This window comes from Rhinolophus sinicus, chromosome X (genome assembly GCF_036562045.2).
Source record: "Rhinolophus sinicus isolate RSC01 chromosome X, ASM3656204v1, whole genome shotgun sequence".
NCBI lineage: Eukaryota > Metazoa > Chordata > Mammalia > Chiroptera > Rhinolophidae > Rhinolophus > Rhinolophus sinicus.
This window is the reverse complement of record NC_133768.1, coordinates 92,853,033-92,869,825: the sequence shown is the minus strand read 5'-3', so window position 1 is coordinate 92,869,825 and position 16,793 is coordinate 92,853,033. Positions and strand designations below refer to the sequence as shown.

General features: G+C 38.1%; 1 protein-coding gene across 21 annotated transcripts in view; it reads left to right on the top strand.

Moving 5' to 3' along the window:
* ENOX2 (ecto-NOX disulfide-thiol exchanger 2) overlaps window positions 1–16,793 on the top strand; it is a 432,409-nt gene that overhangs the window by 317,797 nt on the left and 97,819 nt on the right. For all 21 annotated transcript variants that reach the window (XM_019716148.2, XM_074323651.1, XM_019716147.2 and 18 more), the window contains one exon: window positions 14,471–14,704. In XM_019716148.2, coding sequence (XP_019571707.2) covers window positions 14,471–14,704 — 234 coding nt within the window. The remainder of the gene's footprint in view (window positions 1–14,470; window positions 14,705–16,793) is intronic.

The following is a 16,793-nucleotide window of genomic DNA, read 5'->3' as shown; positions in this document are numbered from 1 at the left end:
GGTTTGGTGGTTGCCAGTGGATGATCTTTGTATTTCTGTGGCAGCCCTGGTAACTTCCCCTCTTTCATTTCTGAATTTCTTTATTTGTGTCTTTTTTCTTTTTGTCTTAGTGAGTCTAGCCAAGGTTTTCTCAATTTTATTAATCTTTTCAAAGAACCAACTCTTTGTTGCATAAACTTTTTTATTGTCATTTTGTTCTCTATTTCATTTAGTTCTGCTCTGATTTTTATTATTTCCTTCCTCCTGCTGTCTTTGGGTTTCATGTTTTCTTCTTTTTCTAGTTCTTTAAAGAGTAATGTGAGGTTATTTATCTGGGATTTTTCTTGTTTCTTGAGATAGGCCTGTAATGATATAAATTTCCCTCTTAAAACTGCTTTCGCTACTTCCCAAAATTTTGGTAGGATGTATTTTCATTGTCGTTTGTTTCTATTTGTCTTTTGATTTCTCCTCTTATTTCTTCTTTGACCCAGTTGTTCTTTAAAAGTGTGTTGTTTAATCTCCATATATTTTTGGTTTTTCCTGGTTTCTTTTGCAATTGATATCCAATTTCAAAACCTTGTGATCAGACAATATGCTTGGTATGATTCCAATCTCCGTAAATTTGCTGAGGCTAGTTTTATGTCCGAAAATATGGTTTATCATTGAGAATGTTCCGTGTACACTAAAATAGAATGTATAGTCTGATGTTCTAGATTGAATTACTGTAAATGTCAATTATGTCCATTTCATCTAATGTGTTATTTCATGCTGCTATTTCATTATTTATTTTCTGTTTGGAAGACCTATCCATAGCTGTCATTGATGTATTTAGGTCCCCTACTATGATTGTGTATTTGTTCATTTCTCTCTTTAGTTCTGTTAGTAGTTGTTTGGTATATTTCGGTTCTCTCATATTAGGGGCATAAATATTGATGACTGTTATGTCTTATTGTTGTATAGTCCCCTTTATCATTATATAATGTCCATCTTTATCTCTTGTTACCGTTTTTATCCTGAAGTCTGTTTCATCGGATATCAGTATGGTTACACCTCTTTTTCTCTGAATTCCATTTGATTGGAGTGTCAGTTTCCACCCTTTCACTTTCAGTCTATATTTGTCCTTGTACATGAGATGTGTCTCTTGGAGGCAGCATATGGTTGAGTTTAGTTTTTTTGATCCAATCTGCTACTCTGTGCCTTTTTATTTGTAAATTCCTTTTACATATAGGGTGATTATTGATATGTGAGGATATCCTATTATTCTGTGTTTCGTTTTCTGGTAAGACTCTGTTGCCATTGTTTCTTTGCCTTTTTGTTGCTGTCTTTTATTTCAGTGTGGTGGTATTCTATGTTTTTTCCCTGTAATTCTTCTTTTATTTCAGTTCTGGACTTTTTTGAGTGGTTAAGTATTCCATTTTCTTCAGCATGCTTACTTTCTCTGTTCCTTATGCTGTTCAGACCTTTACTCTCCCTCCCTTTATGTTTTTGTTATCACAAGTTATGCCTATTTATGCTGTGAGTTGATTCCTGTACTCAGTAGCAAGTTGCCTTTTCCTCTTTTACTTTAAGTATTCTTTTTTCTTCTTCTTTACCTTGTATGTTATGTTTAAGTGTATAGCGTCTTATTTGGTGTAGGGGTTGCCATTTCCTGCTTCTGTCTCTCTGTTCATAATATACTCATGGTTTTGTATTATTTTGCTTTTTTGTTTGTGGTCCAATAGCCTCCTTCACCATTTCTTTCAGTGTGGGTCATGTGATAGAAAATTCCCTCAGCTTCTGTATGTCTGGAAAGGTCTTTATTCTTCCTTCATATCTATAGGAGGATATCTTTGCTGGATATATTATTCTTGGCTCATAATTTGTCTCTTTCAATAGTGTGACTATTTGATTCCACTTCTTCCTGGCTTGTAAAGTTACTTCTGAAAAATCTGATGATAATCGAATGTGCTTTCCTTTGTAGGTTACCATCTCCTTTTTTTCTGGTTTCCTTGAAGACTCTTTCTTTGCCGTTAATTTTTGACAGTTTCAATACAATGTGCCTTGGAGAAGGCCTGTTCGGGTTGAGGTACTTATGTGTTCTATTTACTTCTTGGATTCGAGGATCCAGTTCTTTCCAAAAGTTTGGGAAGTTCTCATCAACTATTTGTTTGAATACACTCTCTGTTCCCTTCTCCCTTTCTTCTCTTGGTATGCCCATTATTCTTATATTGCTCTTTCTTTTTTTTTTTTTTAATTAAATTTATTGGGGTGACAATTGTTATGAGGGTCAAAATAAATGAAAGAAGTCTACAAGTCTTTTCTAATTCAATTAGAAAGAGCAATATATTACCGGAAAAATATATTGCTCTTTCTAATTGAATTAGAGAATACTTGTAGACTTCTTTCATTTATTTTGACCCTCATGTCTCTCTCTTCTTTCATCTGTGTCATTTCCAGATTTCAATCTCAGTGTCACTGATTCTTTCCTCCATCTGGTCAGCTCTATTACCTAAGCTGGCTCTTTCATTCTTCACTTCATTTATTGAGTTCTTCATCTCCAAAAATTCTATTTGGTTTTTTTTCTGTATTTCAATCTCTTTGGTAAAACGTCCATTTTGTTCTTTGATTGTGTTTCTGAGTTCATTAAACTGCCTGTCTGTGTTTTCTTGCATCTTGTTGAGTTTTCTCAGAACTGCAATCTTGTATTCTCTGTCATTTAAGTCACATACAGTGGTACCTCGGTTTTCTAACATAATCTGTTCTGGAAGACCGTTCGAGTTCTCAAACATTTGAAAACAACTAACAGCTAGGCCTCAGGATCTTTCACTCAGTGGAAGCAATGTGACAAGTTTGACTTCCGAGGTGTGTTCGAAAACTGAAGCATTTACTTCCAGGTTTACGGCGTTTGTAAATCGAAATGTTCATCCACGGAAACGTTCGAAAACCGAGGTACTACTCTATTTCCATGTCTTTAAGTTCATTTTCTGGAAACTTTTCATTTACTTTCTAAGCTGCCTTGTTACCTTGGTTATTCATGGCAATTCATGAATTATTATTTCTCTTCGTAGGCATCTACAGGAGTGGGTTCTACAACAGGTTGGTAGGAAGCAGTCTTTGCTTTCCAGTATGTGTTGGTAGAATGCTTTCTTTTCTTTCCAACAGCAGCCTTTAATTCTATCTCAGACTGTAGTGTCATATTTTCTCAGACTGTAGTTCCAGCTTCTCACACGTTGGGGGGATTACCTGGAATGTGAGCTTTTCCTCTGTGAGCAGGTTGCCTGGATCTCAGGGCACCACCTCCAGTGGGGAATATGGAAATCTTATGAAGTTCCAAAGTTCTTCCTGGACTAGATTCTGGGTCTTTGTGTTTCAGCGGCTCTCTTTACCCCTGTAGGGATCCACTCAGATAGGTGTGATGGGTTGTGGAAGTGGCTTGAGCAATGGTGGCGAGTACCAGCACAGCCCATCCTGCACCCAGGGCTCCCTTCCATTCTTCACTGGAACTTGTTGGGCTGCAAGTCCGTGGCTGCAGGCCACAGTTCTCTGAACTGCAAATATTCTGTTCGTTTGATCTGACACTGCTACTGTTCCATTTCTAGCACTGAGCAGGTGGGAATGGAGGACTCTCACGGAGGGTGGAGAGGGGGTGGCTAGGCTCCGTGCCTAAGCCTTTCATCTTCTGCTTGGCAGTGAGAACTTAAACCTCCTTTTTCACCCTCTTCCCTCAGTCTTTGCTCTGAGGTCTTCGGTGAGTGTTGGGTTTAGCGGTATTATATGCTGATACCTCCGGTGGGATTCTGGGCCATAAGGGGAGTGCTAGCTGTCTGAATTCTTCCCTCTCCCACGTCTGTGGTAGCTCCAGAATTCAGGGAGTTCGGAGCTCTGAGGAAGGTCTGTGTCCTGTGTCAGTTGTGGCCCACGTCTCCACACTTCCCCCTTCCCTCCTCCCCCTCTCATCCATTTTGCCCACCTTTAGATGATTTCAGTTGCGTGTCTGTTAGTCTTGACTGTCTAGTGCTCAGAGAGTCTTTTGTGGAATTATAGTTGTTCAATTTGTTGTAAATTTCAGGGGAGATTTCAAAAGGCTCACCTAATGCTGCCATTTCTATCTGTTTTCTTAATTTCTTTTTCTGATAGTTTGCTATTGGTGTATAAAAACACAAACAACTTCTGAATATTAATTTTGTATACTGCTACTTTACTGAATTCATTTCTCAGTTCTAATCGTTTCTGGGTGGAATCTTTGGGGGTTCCCTGTATATAGTATCATGTCATCTGCAAATAATGCAATTTTAATTATTTCTTTCCAATTTGGATGCCATTTATTTCTTTTTCCTGTCTTATTGCTGTGGCTAGGACTTCCAGTACTATGTTAAATAATAGTGGTGAAAGTGGACATCCTTGTCTTTTCCTTATCTTAAAGAGAATGCTTTTAGATTTTCCCTGTTGAGTATGATGGTAACTGTGGGTGTGTCCTTTATGGCCTTTATTATCTTCTAGTATTTTCCCTTTATTTCCACTTTGCTGAGATTTTTCATCATAAATCGATACTGGATTTTGTCAAATGCTTCTTCTGCATCTACTGATATGATCGTATGATTTTCTTTTGAAGTGACAAAAATGTATTTTGTTTTTTTTTATATTAGTTTCAGGTATATAAAACAACATAGTGGTTAGATATTTACACACCTCACAAAGTGAGAACCCCAACAAGTCTAATAACCTTCTGACACCATATATAGCTATTACAATACTATGGTGATCATATGATTTTTATCCTTCATTTTGTTTCCATGGTGTATCACATTAATTGATTTGTGGATATTGAACCAAACTTGCATCCCAGGAATAAATCACCCTTGATCATGGTATATGATCTTTTTAATGTATTGCTGAATTCGGTTTGCTAGTATTTTATTGAGGATTTTTGCATCCACATTCATCAGGATATTGGCCTGTCATTTTTTTTCCCCTAATGTCTCTGTCTAATTTGGGAATCAGGGGAATGGTAGCCTTGTAAAATGAGCTTGGGAGCCATCCCTCCTCTTGAGTTTTTTGGAATAGTTTGGGAAGGATAGATGATAATTCTTTGTATGTTGGTAAAATTCACTTGTGCAGTCATCTGGTGCAGGATGTTTGTTTGTTGGCAGTTTTTATTTTTATTAAAATTTATTGGGGTGACAATGGTTAGTAAAATTACATAGGTTTCAAGTGTACAATTATGTAATACATCGTCTATATATCATATTGTGTGTTCACCACCCAGAGTCAGTTCTCCTTCCATGACCATATATTTGACCCCATTTACTCTCATCTACCACCCTCCCCCCCTTACACTCTGGCAACCACTAAACTGTTGTCTGTGTCTATGAGTTTTTGTTTCTTTATTTGTTTGTCTTGTTCCTTTATTGCTTTCAGTTTTATATCACACATATAAGTGACATCATGATTCTCAACTTTTTCTGTGTGACTTATTTCACTTAACCTAATATTAATAATCTCAAGATCCATCCATTTTGTTGCAAATGGCACTATTTCATCTTTTCTTATGGCAGAGTATTATTCCATCGTGTGATTACTGATTTGATTTTGTTAGTAGTAGTCAGTCAGTTCAGATTTTCTGTTTTTTCTTGATTCAGTCTTGGAACATTGCATGCTTCTAGGAATTTGTCCATTTCTTTCAGATTGTGCAAATTATTGGAATTGTTCATAGTGCTTTGTTATATATAAACCGTTGTATTTCTGTGGTGTCAGTTGTCACATCCCTTCTTTCATTCCTGATTTTATTTGGGTCCTCTCTTTTTCTTAATGAGTCTAGTTAAAGATTTATCAGTTTTATTTATCTTTTCAAAGAACCAGCTCTTGGTTCATTGATGGTTTTTATTTTTGGTTTAGACTATTTTGTTTATTTCTGCTCTGATCTTTACTATTTCTTTCTACTCACTTTGGGCTTTTTGTTGTTATTGTTGTTGTTGTTGTTTCCAGTTCCTTTGGGTGTAACTTTAGGTTGTTTACTTGAAATGTTTCTTGTTTTTTGAGGCATCTGTGTATTGCTATGAATTTCCATCTTAGGACTGCTTTCGCTGTGTCCCAAAGATTTTAAATCAGTGTATGTTCATTTTCACTTGTCTCAGGGCATCTTTTCATTTTCTCCTTGATCTCATTGTTAATATATTCATTGTTTAATAGCATGTTATTCAGTCTCCTTGTGTTTGTGCATTTTTCAGTTTGTTTTTTGTAATTGATTTCTGGTTTCATAGCATTGTACTCAGAGAAGACACTTGACATCATTTCAGTCTTCTTAAATTTATCAAGATTTGTTTTTGTGGCCTAACATGTGGTCTATCTTAGAAAATGTTCCAAATACCCTTGAAAATAATTGTATATTCTGCTGTTTTGGGGTGAATACTCCAAAACTATCAATTAAATCAAAGTGGTGTAGCATATCATTTAAGCCCACTGTTTCCATGTTCATTTTCTGTCTGGAAGATTTACCCATTGTTGTCCATGGGGTGTTAAAGTCCCCTACTATGATTGTGTTACTGTTGATCACTCTATTTATGTCAGTCAATATTTGCTTTATATATTTAGATGCTCCTATGTTGAGTGCATAAATGTTTACAAGAGTTATATCCTCTTGTTGGATTGATCCCTTTATTATTATGCACTGTCCCTCTTTGTCTCTTATTATAGTCTTCATTTTCAAGTCTATTTTGACTGATATAAGTATTGCTATCCCAGATTTTCTTTTTCATTTCCTATTGCACGAAATATCTTTTCCTATAGTCCCATTCGTTTATTTTAGCTTTTACTTCCATTGCCTTTGGAGTCAAATTCATAAAATGCTCTTTGAACCCAAGGTCCATAAGTTTAGTACCTATGTTTTCCTCTATGCAGTTTATTGTGTCAGGTCCTATGCTTAAGTCTTTGATCCATTTTGAATTAACTTTGGTACATGGTGACAAATAGCAGTCCAGTTTCATTCTTTTGCACGTGGCTATCCAATTCTCCCAGCACCATTTATTGAAGAGGCTGTCTTTGCTCCATTGTATGTTTTTAGCTTCTTTGTCAAAAATTATCTGTCCATATTTATGTGGTTTTATTTCTGGGTTCTCAATTCTATTCCATTGGTCTATGTGTATGAAACTTAAAAGCTTCTGCACAGCAAAAGAAACCATTGACAAAATAAAGAGGCCACCAACTGAATGGGAGAAGATTTTTGCAAACAGTGCCTCCGATAAGGGGCTAGTATCCAGAATATACAAGGAACTCATGCAACTCAACAACAAAAAAACAAACAACCCAATTGAAAAATGGGCAGAGGACTTGAAGAGACATTTCTCCAAAGAGGACATACAAATGGCAAATAGACATATGAAAAAATGCTCAACATCACTAATCATCAGAGAAATGCAAATCAAAACCACAATGAGATATCACCTCACCCCAGTCAGAATGGCGATCATCAACAAGACAAATAGTAACAAATGTTGGAGAGGCTGTGGAGAAAAAGGAACCCTCATACACTGTTGGGAATGCAGTCTGGTGCAGCCGTTATGGAAGGCAGTGTGGAGGTTCCTCAAAAAATTACGAATAGAATTGCCATATGACCCAGCAATCCCTCTCCTGGGTATCTACCCAAAAAATCTGAAAACATTTAGAGATAAAGACACGTGTGCTCCAATGTTCATTGCAGCTTTGTTTACGGTAGCCAAGACATGGAAACAACCAAAATGTCCTTCGATAGATGAATGGATGAAGAAGTTGTGGTATATATATATATATATATACACAATGGAATACTATTCGGCGGTAAAAAAAGATGATATAGGAACATTTGTGACAACATGGATGGATCTTGAGAGAGTAATGCTGAGCGAAATAAGTCAGACAGAAAAAGTGAGAGCCATGTGATTTCACTGATATGTGGTATATAAACCAAAAGCAACAAAAGAACAAGACAAACAAATGAGAAACAGAAACTCATAGACACAGACAATGATTTGGTGGTTGCCAGAGGGTAAGGGGGGTGGGGGGTGGGGGTGGGAGATGAGGGTTAGGGGGATCGAATATATGGTGATGGAAGGAGAACTGACTCTGGGTGATGAACACACAATGGGATTTATAGATGAGGTAATACAGAATTGTACACCTGAAATCTATGTAATTTTACTAACAATTGTCACCTCAATAAATTTAATAAAAAAAAAAAAGAAATATCTTTTCCTATCCCATTTTCAATCTGTGTGTGTCCTTCGATCTGAAGTGGGTCTCTTGTAGACAGCATATGTATGGGTTTGTTTGTTTTTCTTATGTATTCAGCTGCCCTATGCCTTTTGTTTGGAGCATTTAATCCATTTACATTTAAAGTAATTATTGATATGTATATAGTAATTGCCATTTTTTATACATATTTATTTTCTTTTCACCCCTTTCTTCTTCTTAGGAGAAGTCCCTTTAACATTTTTTGTAATGCTATTAGGTTGGTGCAACAGTAATTGTGGTTTAGAAGGTTAAAAATAAAGGCAAAATACTTTGGTGGTAATGAACTCCTTTAGCTTTTTCTTGCCTGGAAAGTTCTTTATATGTCCTTCAATTTAAACAATAGCCTTGCTGGGTAGAGGAGTCATGGTTGTAGTTCCTTACTTTTCATCATTTAGAATATTTTGCGTCAATCACTTCTTTCCTGCAAAGTTTCTGTTGAGAAATCTGCTGACAATCTTATGGGCACTCCCTTGTAAGTAACTAGTTGCCTTGCACTTGCTGTTTTCAGAATTCTCTCTTTGTCCTTACCTTTGGCACTTTAATTATGATGTGTGTTGGTGTGGGCCTGTTTGAATTTATCTCATTTGGGACTCTGTGCTTCTGCGACTTGTATGTCTATATCCTTCACCAGGTTAGGGAAGTTTTCAGTCATTATTTATTCAGATGGTTTTTCAGTTCCTTGTTGTCTCTCTTCTCCTTCTGGTACCCGTGTAATGTGAATGCTGTTACAATTGATGTTGTCCCAGAAGTCTTTCAAACTATTCTCATTTTTTTTGGATTCTTTTTTCTTTTTGTGGTTCTGATTGGGTGTTTTATGCTACCTTGTCTTCCAAATCACTGATTCAATCTTCTGCTTTGTATAGTCTGCTATTGATTCCTCCTAGTGCATTCTTCATTTCAGTTATCATATGCTTCATTTCTGACTGACTCTTTTTTATTGTTTCTGTGTCCTTTTTTATACTTGCCATATCTTTGTTGAAGTTCTCACTAAGTTCCTTGAGCATCGTTATAACCAGCATTTTGAACTCTGCTTCTCGTAGATTGCTTGCCTCCATTTTATTTCTTTTTCTGGAGTTTTCTCCTGTTCTTTTATTTGGGACATATTTATTTGTCCTCATTTTGGCTGCCTTTGTGTTTGTTTCCACGTATTAGGTAGATTTCCTACATCTCCCTGTCTTGGCTGGGTAGCTATATGTAGTAGTTGCTCTATGGGACCCAGGGGTGCAGTCTCCCTGGTCTCCTGTGCCAGGTGCTCCAGGAGTGTCCACTGTGTGTGTTGTGTGTGCCCTCCTGTTGTAGTTGAGACTTGATTGTTGTTTGCATGGCAGTGGCAGGATTGACCCTCAAAATGACTGGTTTGGGGGTTTGACCACATCCACAGCTTATGGGATGCTGTGCTGGAGTCTTATCCCATTGAGATGAATTTTTTCCAGTGGGCTCTGGTGCCTGCTGAGACTGCCCTTTGGCTATACCACATGTGGGTCTAATTGTGTGGTGCTCTGCTGTGGTCAGAAACCAACGTATGTGTATGTTGGTTCTGAGGTCTCTTGGGAGGGGCTCTGGTGCAGACCAAATCAGCTACTGCCTATGACTGGCTGGGAACTACCTGTTAGGATCTGCAAAGCAATCCACAGTTGGTTGCTGTCTGTGCTGGACCTGGAAGCACATGGGAGAGGCTGTACTGTGAACTGAGGATGGCTGCCACCAGTACCAGGCCTGGGGTTGCTCTGCCAAAAGCCCAGGGCACCCTGAAGCCTGCTGCCACTCGCCGGCTCCTATCAAGCTTGGTTATTGACAGAGCCTCCACTAGTGTGGTACACTAATTGGGTTAGGTGGGTGTCAGTGTCACCAGGGTGAGGGGTGTTCACTAGGCTAGTGTAGATTCTGGTTTGGTGCCCATGCTGAGCCTGGAGCTACTCAGCAAAAGTCTCAGAGCACACCAAAGCCAGCCATTTCCCTCCTGGGCCCACAGACTCCTGAGAGTTGTCCAAGAAAGAGTGCAGTGTGGGCAGGGCTATTTCCCTGCCACGTAAAGTGCCCCTGGTAGTGTGTGAGTTTTATAGGACATAGTCCCAAGGAGTCACCAGGGTGGAGCAAGCAGATTTCATCAAGCCAATGCAGATTCAGGTTTGGCTCTGTTGGGGGAGGCCTCCACACAGGAAAAATAGAGGCCACCTGTAGGCTTCACAGGAGGAGAGCTCGACACAGGGACCATGGCGGCTGCCCCTTCAACCTGAAGCCACTCCATTCAGTCTCTCCCTGTATGTCTATGGTGCCTCCCAAGTCATTGTTCTTCTGTCGGAGCTTAGGGTGAGTGCCTGGGAGCTGGTGAGTCTGTTCATGGGCTTTTTAAAGAGGATGTCTGGGTTTCCTGCAGCCCTCTGTCTCACCCCAAAGGATGGAATCCCTGCTGATTTTCACAGCCAGATGTTGTGGGAATTCCTTTTCCCGGCACTAGAATCCTGTGCTGGGCAGCCTAGTGTTGGGCTAGGGTCCCTCACTCCTCAGTGGAGACCTCTGCAGCTGAGATTTCCCTCCCGATGCTGAACTGCCACATGTGGGTGTGGGGCCAGCCCATTTTGCAACCTCACCCCTCCTAGTGGTCTCCACATGGCCTCTTATTTATATCCTTAGTTATAGGATTCTATTCAGCTAGTTTTCATATGGTTCTCCAGATTGATTGTTCTATAATTTAGTTGTAATTGTAATGTGGTCATAGTGGGAGGCAAGCACAGCATTTACCAACTCTGCCGTTTTGTCTGGGATTTGTCTTTGGCAGCTTTTAAGATATTCTTTTTATTGCTGATGTTGAGCAATTTGGTTACGATGTGCTTTACTGTAATTTTCTTCATGTTTTTTGTGCTTGGAGTTCATTGAAATTCTTACATTTTTGAGTTTTCATCAAATTTAGAAAATGTCCTGCCCTTATTTTTTCAAATATTTTTCTATTCGTCTCCTCTCTTCAATCAGGACTCCAATTAGGCATATATTAGGCCCCTTGAAGTTGTCCTACTGCTTACTGGTATTCTGTTCATTTTTTCAGACTTTTTTCTCTATATGTTTCATTTTGAATAGTTTCTATTTTTACGTCTTCAAGTTCATTAATCTTTTCTTCTGAAATGTCTAATTTGCCATTGTTCCTAGCCAGTGATGTTTTTTTTCAACTGATACATTGTAGTTTAACTCTCTAGTAGTTTGATTTTGGTTCTTTTTTATGCCTTGTGTTTCTACTTAATATGTTCAATCTTTTTTCTAGCTTCATAAGTATATGAAATCCAATTGTATAGTAATAGTTGCTTTTATGTCCTTATCTATTATTATAGCATCTGTATCACTTCTGGTCTGTTTTAATTGATTGATTTTTTTATCTTTATTTTGAGTTTTGCGCTTATTTGCATGTTGAATAATTTTTTATTGGCTGTCAGACATTGTGAATTTTTACCTAATTGGGTGCCAGATATTTTTAATTTTTATAAATACTCTTGAGCTTTATTCTGGGATGCAGTTCAGTTACTTGGAAAATTTTTTATCTTTTTAAGTCTTGTTTTTATGCTTTGTTCAGCAGAACCAGAGCAGCGTTTAGTCTAGGCTAATTTTTCTCCACTAATTAAGGCAAAAACCTTTCTGATTACTCTAGTCTATACTTTGTAAATTGTTACTTTTTCTCTTCTGGCTAGTGGGAAAGGGAACTATATCGAGCCCTGTGTAAACTCCAGGAAATGCTATCTCCAGTGCTCTGGTAGTTCACACACACACACGCACACACACACACATTCTCTCTCTCTCTCTCTCTCTCTCTCTCTCTCTCTCTCTCTCTCTCACACACACACACACACACAGATATCAGTACTCAGCTAAATAATAGTGGAGGACTCTCTTCAGATCTTTGAAGTTCTTTCTCTGTGTAGCTTTTATCTTTCCAGTACTCTGCCATACAAAGTCTGTATGCCATAGTCTCCCTGGATTTGAGTTCAGTCTCCTCCACTCAGGGAAATCACCATGATGTACCTGGGTTCCCCTCCCTGTTCTGAGGTCTGGAAACTCTGTCCAGGTAATAAGCTTGGGAAATCATAGGGATCACCTCATTTGGTTTTTGTCGCTCAGTAATTGCTGTCTTCATTGCCCAGTATCTTAAAACCCATTTTTATATATATTTTGTCCACATTTTTAGTTTTTTTAAGGCAGGAGTTACTTTTCAAGCTTGTGCTAAGAGTGAAATGAGATAAATATGTGGGAAAACAGCTAGCTCAACTTCTGAAACTCAAAAAGTTAGTAAAAACTTTTTTCTCATTTTTTGTTAAGTGACTTAACTGGTATAGTACAGCTGGCACACAAAAAAATGGAGGCATGGACTTGAATCCTGGTTTTCTGAATCCTAGTCCTATACACTAGGATATTGAGCATACTACAAGCACACTACCACTATTTTTAAGGATCCCAAAACATATGTCACCTGGATCACATACCAGTTCCCATCATATCTATATTTTCCCCTGGAAAAACGTAGTTCAGAGTTACCAAATACATCTAGGAAACCGTTTGGGGGATTGAAATGCCAAGCTGATGCATTTAAATTTTAATAAAATTCTGTGTAGTGGTTTGACTGATACTCTTGAAGTTATTCAAAGACACCACAGTTTGAGGCTACTTTTTCCATTCTGCCAAACATGTATAAGATGCATTCTTTTTTTAATTGAATGAATTGGACATGTAACACTGTCATATTGGATATTGGACAGTTAAAGTTATACAGTGTGTTATTTTGATACATTTTTATATTGTAGTATAATTGACAATGTAGCAATATTTATCACATTACATAATTATAGTACAATTTATTTTCTATATTCATTATACTGTGCATTAGATCTCTGTGGCTTATTTAGTACTGTTACAAGTTTGTACCCTTAAACACCATCACTCTTATCACCCCACTCCCACACCCTGATAACCAACATTTTACTCTCTTTTTTATAGGTTTAACTTTTTTAGATTCCACATATAAGTGATATCATTACAGTACTTGTATTTCTGTGTTTGATGTATCTCACTTAGCACAATGTGCTCAAGGTCCATCATGTTGTTGCAAGTGGGAGTATATCTTACCTTCTCATGGCTGAAAAATCTTCCATTGTGTATAATGACCACATCTTTTTTTATCCATTTGGGAATTTGGGTTGTTTCCACGTCTTGACTATTGTGAATAATGCTGTGATAAACATGAAAGTGCATACATCTCATTGAAATTCCATTTTTGTTTCTTTTGGGTGTATACCCAGGAGTGGAACTGCTGGATAGTGTGGTAGATCTATTTTTAATTTTTTGAGGAACTTCCATATTGTTTTCCATAGTAGTTGGATAAATTTATATTCCCACCAACAATGTATAAAGGTTCCCTTTTCTCCACATCCTCACCAGCACCTGTTATCACTTGTCTTCTTGATGATAGCCATTCTAACAGGTGGGAGGTGACATCTCATTGGGGTTTTGATTTGCATTTCCCTAATAGCTAGTGAAGTTGAGCACCTTTTCATGTGTCTGTTAGCCATTTTGATTTCCTCTTTGGAGAAATGTCTATTTAGTTCTGCCCACTTTTTAGTTGGGTTGTTTTCATGTTTTTATTGTTGTTGTTGAGTTGATTGAGTTCTTTATATATTTTTGATGTTAACTCTTTATCAGATGTATGGTTTGCAAAGTTTTTCACCTATTCTGTAAATTATCTTTTTGTTTGTTTGTTTTATTAAATTTATTGGGGTGACAATTGTTAGTGAAATTACATAGATTTCAGGTGTACAATTCTGTATTAAATTATCTTTTTAAAAATCATTTCCTTTGCTGTGCAGAAGCTTTTGAGTAGTTGTAGTCCCATTTGTTGATTTTTTTTGTTATTTCTGTTTTTTTGTTTGTTTGTTTGTTTTGTTTTTGTTTTTTGCATCAGAAGGCTCATTCTTGATACCATTACCCACAGAGCCTCCTTCTGCCAGAGGTAAGATGACAGGTGGAGGAATGGAGCTCGTACAAACAAGACTGACCCAAACCATAGAATAGCAAACTGTTATCAGAGTTGAGACTATACTCCAAGTGTTTTGATAGTTCACCATGCCAGTAGTGGGGAGAGAATTTGGGGTTATGTGGTCACTTGAAACTGCTGTAACTGCATCTGAAGCACTGAACCTGGAAAGGTACTAACAGTTGCTCACTCACTGGGCTGCTCTTGTATTCCTCTCCCTCCCTCTTGTGCATTTAGGTTACCGTATTCGCCTGGGCTCTAGCACTGACAAGAAGGATACAGGCCGGCTACATGTAGATTTTGCACAGGCTCGAGATGACCTGTATGAGTGGGAATGCAAACAGCGTATGCTAGCAAGGGAGGAGCGCCACCGTAGAAGGATGGAAGAAGAAAGATTGCGCCCACCATCCCCACCTCCTGTGGTCCACTATTCAGATCATGAATGCAGCATTGTTGCTGAAAAACTAAAAGGTATAGAAAGCATTCAAGCTTTGTGATTAAAAGAACTCTTCTCTTTGGGGAAATTTAATAAATATATTTGTATTGTTGCCAGTTATCCTTTGAGTTTTCCACCAATGGATTCTAAGCACTTCGTGTGTTGGAGCCTTTCAGATAGAGAGGTGTACCTAGTAATTCAAGAACCAGAAAATCTGTCCCTCCCACCTGTGTCTCTGCTCCTTCACTCTCTCAAGGGATAGCATTTTTCTCTCCACATGCCAAGTAACTAGAAAGAAACAAGTTTTTCCCATTTTTCCACATCAGAGAATTTTAGCTGTTATCCATGACTTGGGACCAGTAAGTATGCCCCTTTCATCATGGATAACAAGTTAGTTTTGAGTTATAAATCAGAATGTTAGAAGTTGATGCAAAACTCTGGTAAAATTTCCATTTTACAGATGAGAAAACAGAGGCGCTGAAAGTAGTCGCAGTGTACATTCTTATATCACTCAAAGACTTAACTACCACCAACTAAAAGAGGACTTGTTTGATCATTTAAAATGGCCAACTTATTTCACACAGTGACTATGGAGACTTCTAGACATTGCTAAATGAGTCTGCTTTCCCTTTAGTTTTGATTCCTATTCCCCTTGCTTGACTCTCAAAACCATTTTGCTAATTTAACATTAATAGCCTTGCTTGGTCTCCTGTGTTAGTAGCTCAAATTTAGTCTTTTTCATTCTTTAAGTAAGGTTGATTTTATTGGATGAATACTAGTGTCTCATTGATCTTATTGATGACACCAACCCAGCAGCTCTAATGCTATGAATTATCCCTGCTTCTTGTGCTCTAGTCTCAGCAAGATGCTTCGAATTCCAGTTTCAAAATAAGTTTCATTCACCAAACTATGTTTTCATGATATAACCTAAGGAATTCACACATTTAAGAAATCTTCTTTTTGGATTGATTTTTGTCTTCCTGTAAGAGAGAAGCAAAAAACAGAGTCTAGAATAGAGACACAGAAGTAATGGTACATTTTGGAAAGCTGGAAAGGCTGAAAGCATTGGTAAGATACCAGATCCAAGACTTGCCTGTTCACATGATACCAAACCGGTCAATTTGAATTTTTTAAAAACTGAATTTGCTGGTTGAGTGGATCTCAAGCATAAAGTGAGCATCCACATAAAGATTGTATGCAAATAGTGAAATAAAAAGCTTCTGTAAAGGGAAGGCTGACTTCTCAATATATGTCTGCACTGAAAAAAAGCAAGAGGCAAGAATTTCAAATTGCAGTGAGAGATATTTCCACTGGACGTAAGGGTTTCTGGCCAGAGAGGGATGTGGAGCCCTAGAATGGGCGTTTAATGAGATAATAATGGACTCTGCCTCTCAGGAGTCTTTAACAGGAGAATATATGAAGTGGCTATCTCAGGAAGCTGGACCAGAAGCTTTGGAAGAGCTGTGCTACTATTTTAACATCAGAGAATAACTGCTAACTAGCTACGGAAATCTACTTGGAAGTTTCCTCAGGCAAGCAAAACAGTATGTGGAGAAATGTAGAAATAGAATGAATTACACGGAAATAGAGTGTGACTGAGACTGACTGGAAGGCCTGGGGCTGTGGATTGACTGCAGGAGTGATGTTATAAAAGGTCAAAGATGTAAGTGTTTATTCCTAAAGAATTACCCATTTAACTCCTTCTTAAGCCTCCTTCCAATACTATAATTCCATGGATCCAGGAAAAAAGTTACTGTCAAATTGAAGTTAGACTCAAGTTTAGTTTTTCTTATTAAAAAATAGGTTGTAGAATTCTGAAGTTCTCTCAACTGCTAATTCGTACATTACACACATGTACATATACAATCAGAGAGGTTAAGAAATTTGCAATGTCGACTTCCGGAAAAATGGCGGCGTGAGGTGAGCCTCTGTAAAGCTCCCCTGGAATTTACAACGAATCGAACAACAAAAACTCCACAAAGGACTCCCTGCACAGCACACAGGCAACACGAAGAGGCCCACTACCGACTGAAATCACCTACAGGTGGGAGATTCGCGCGAGTGGAGGGAGGAGGAAAGGGAGAAGTGCGCGGAGACGGAGCCGCGAGGGCGGAGTACGCAGAC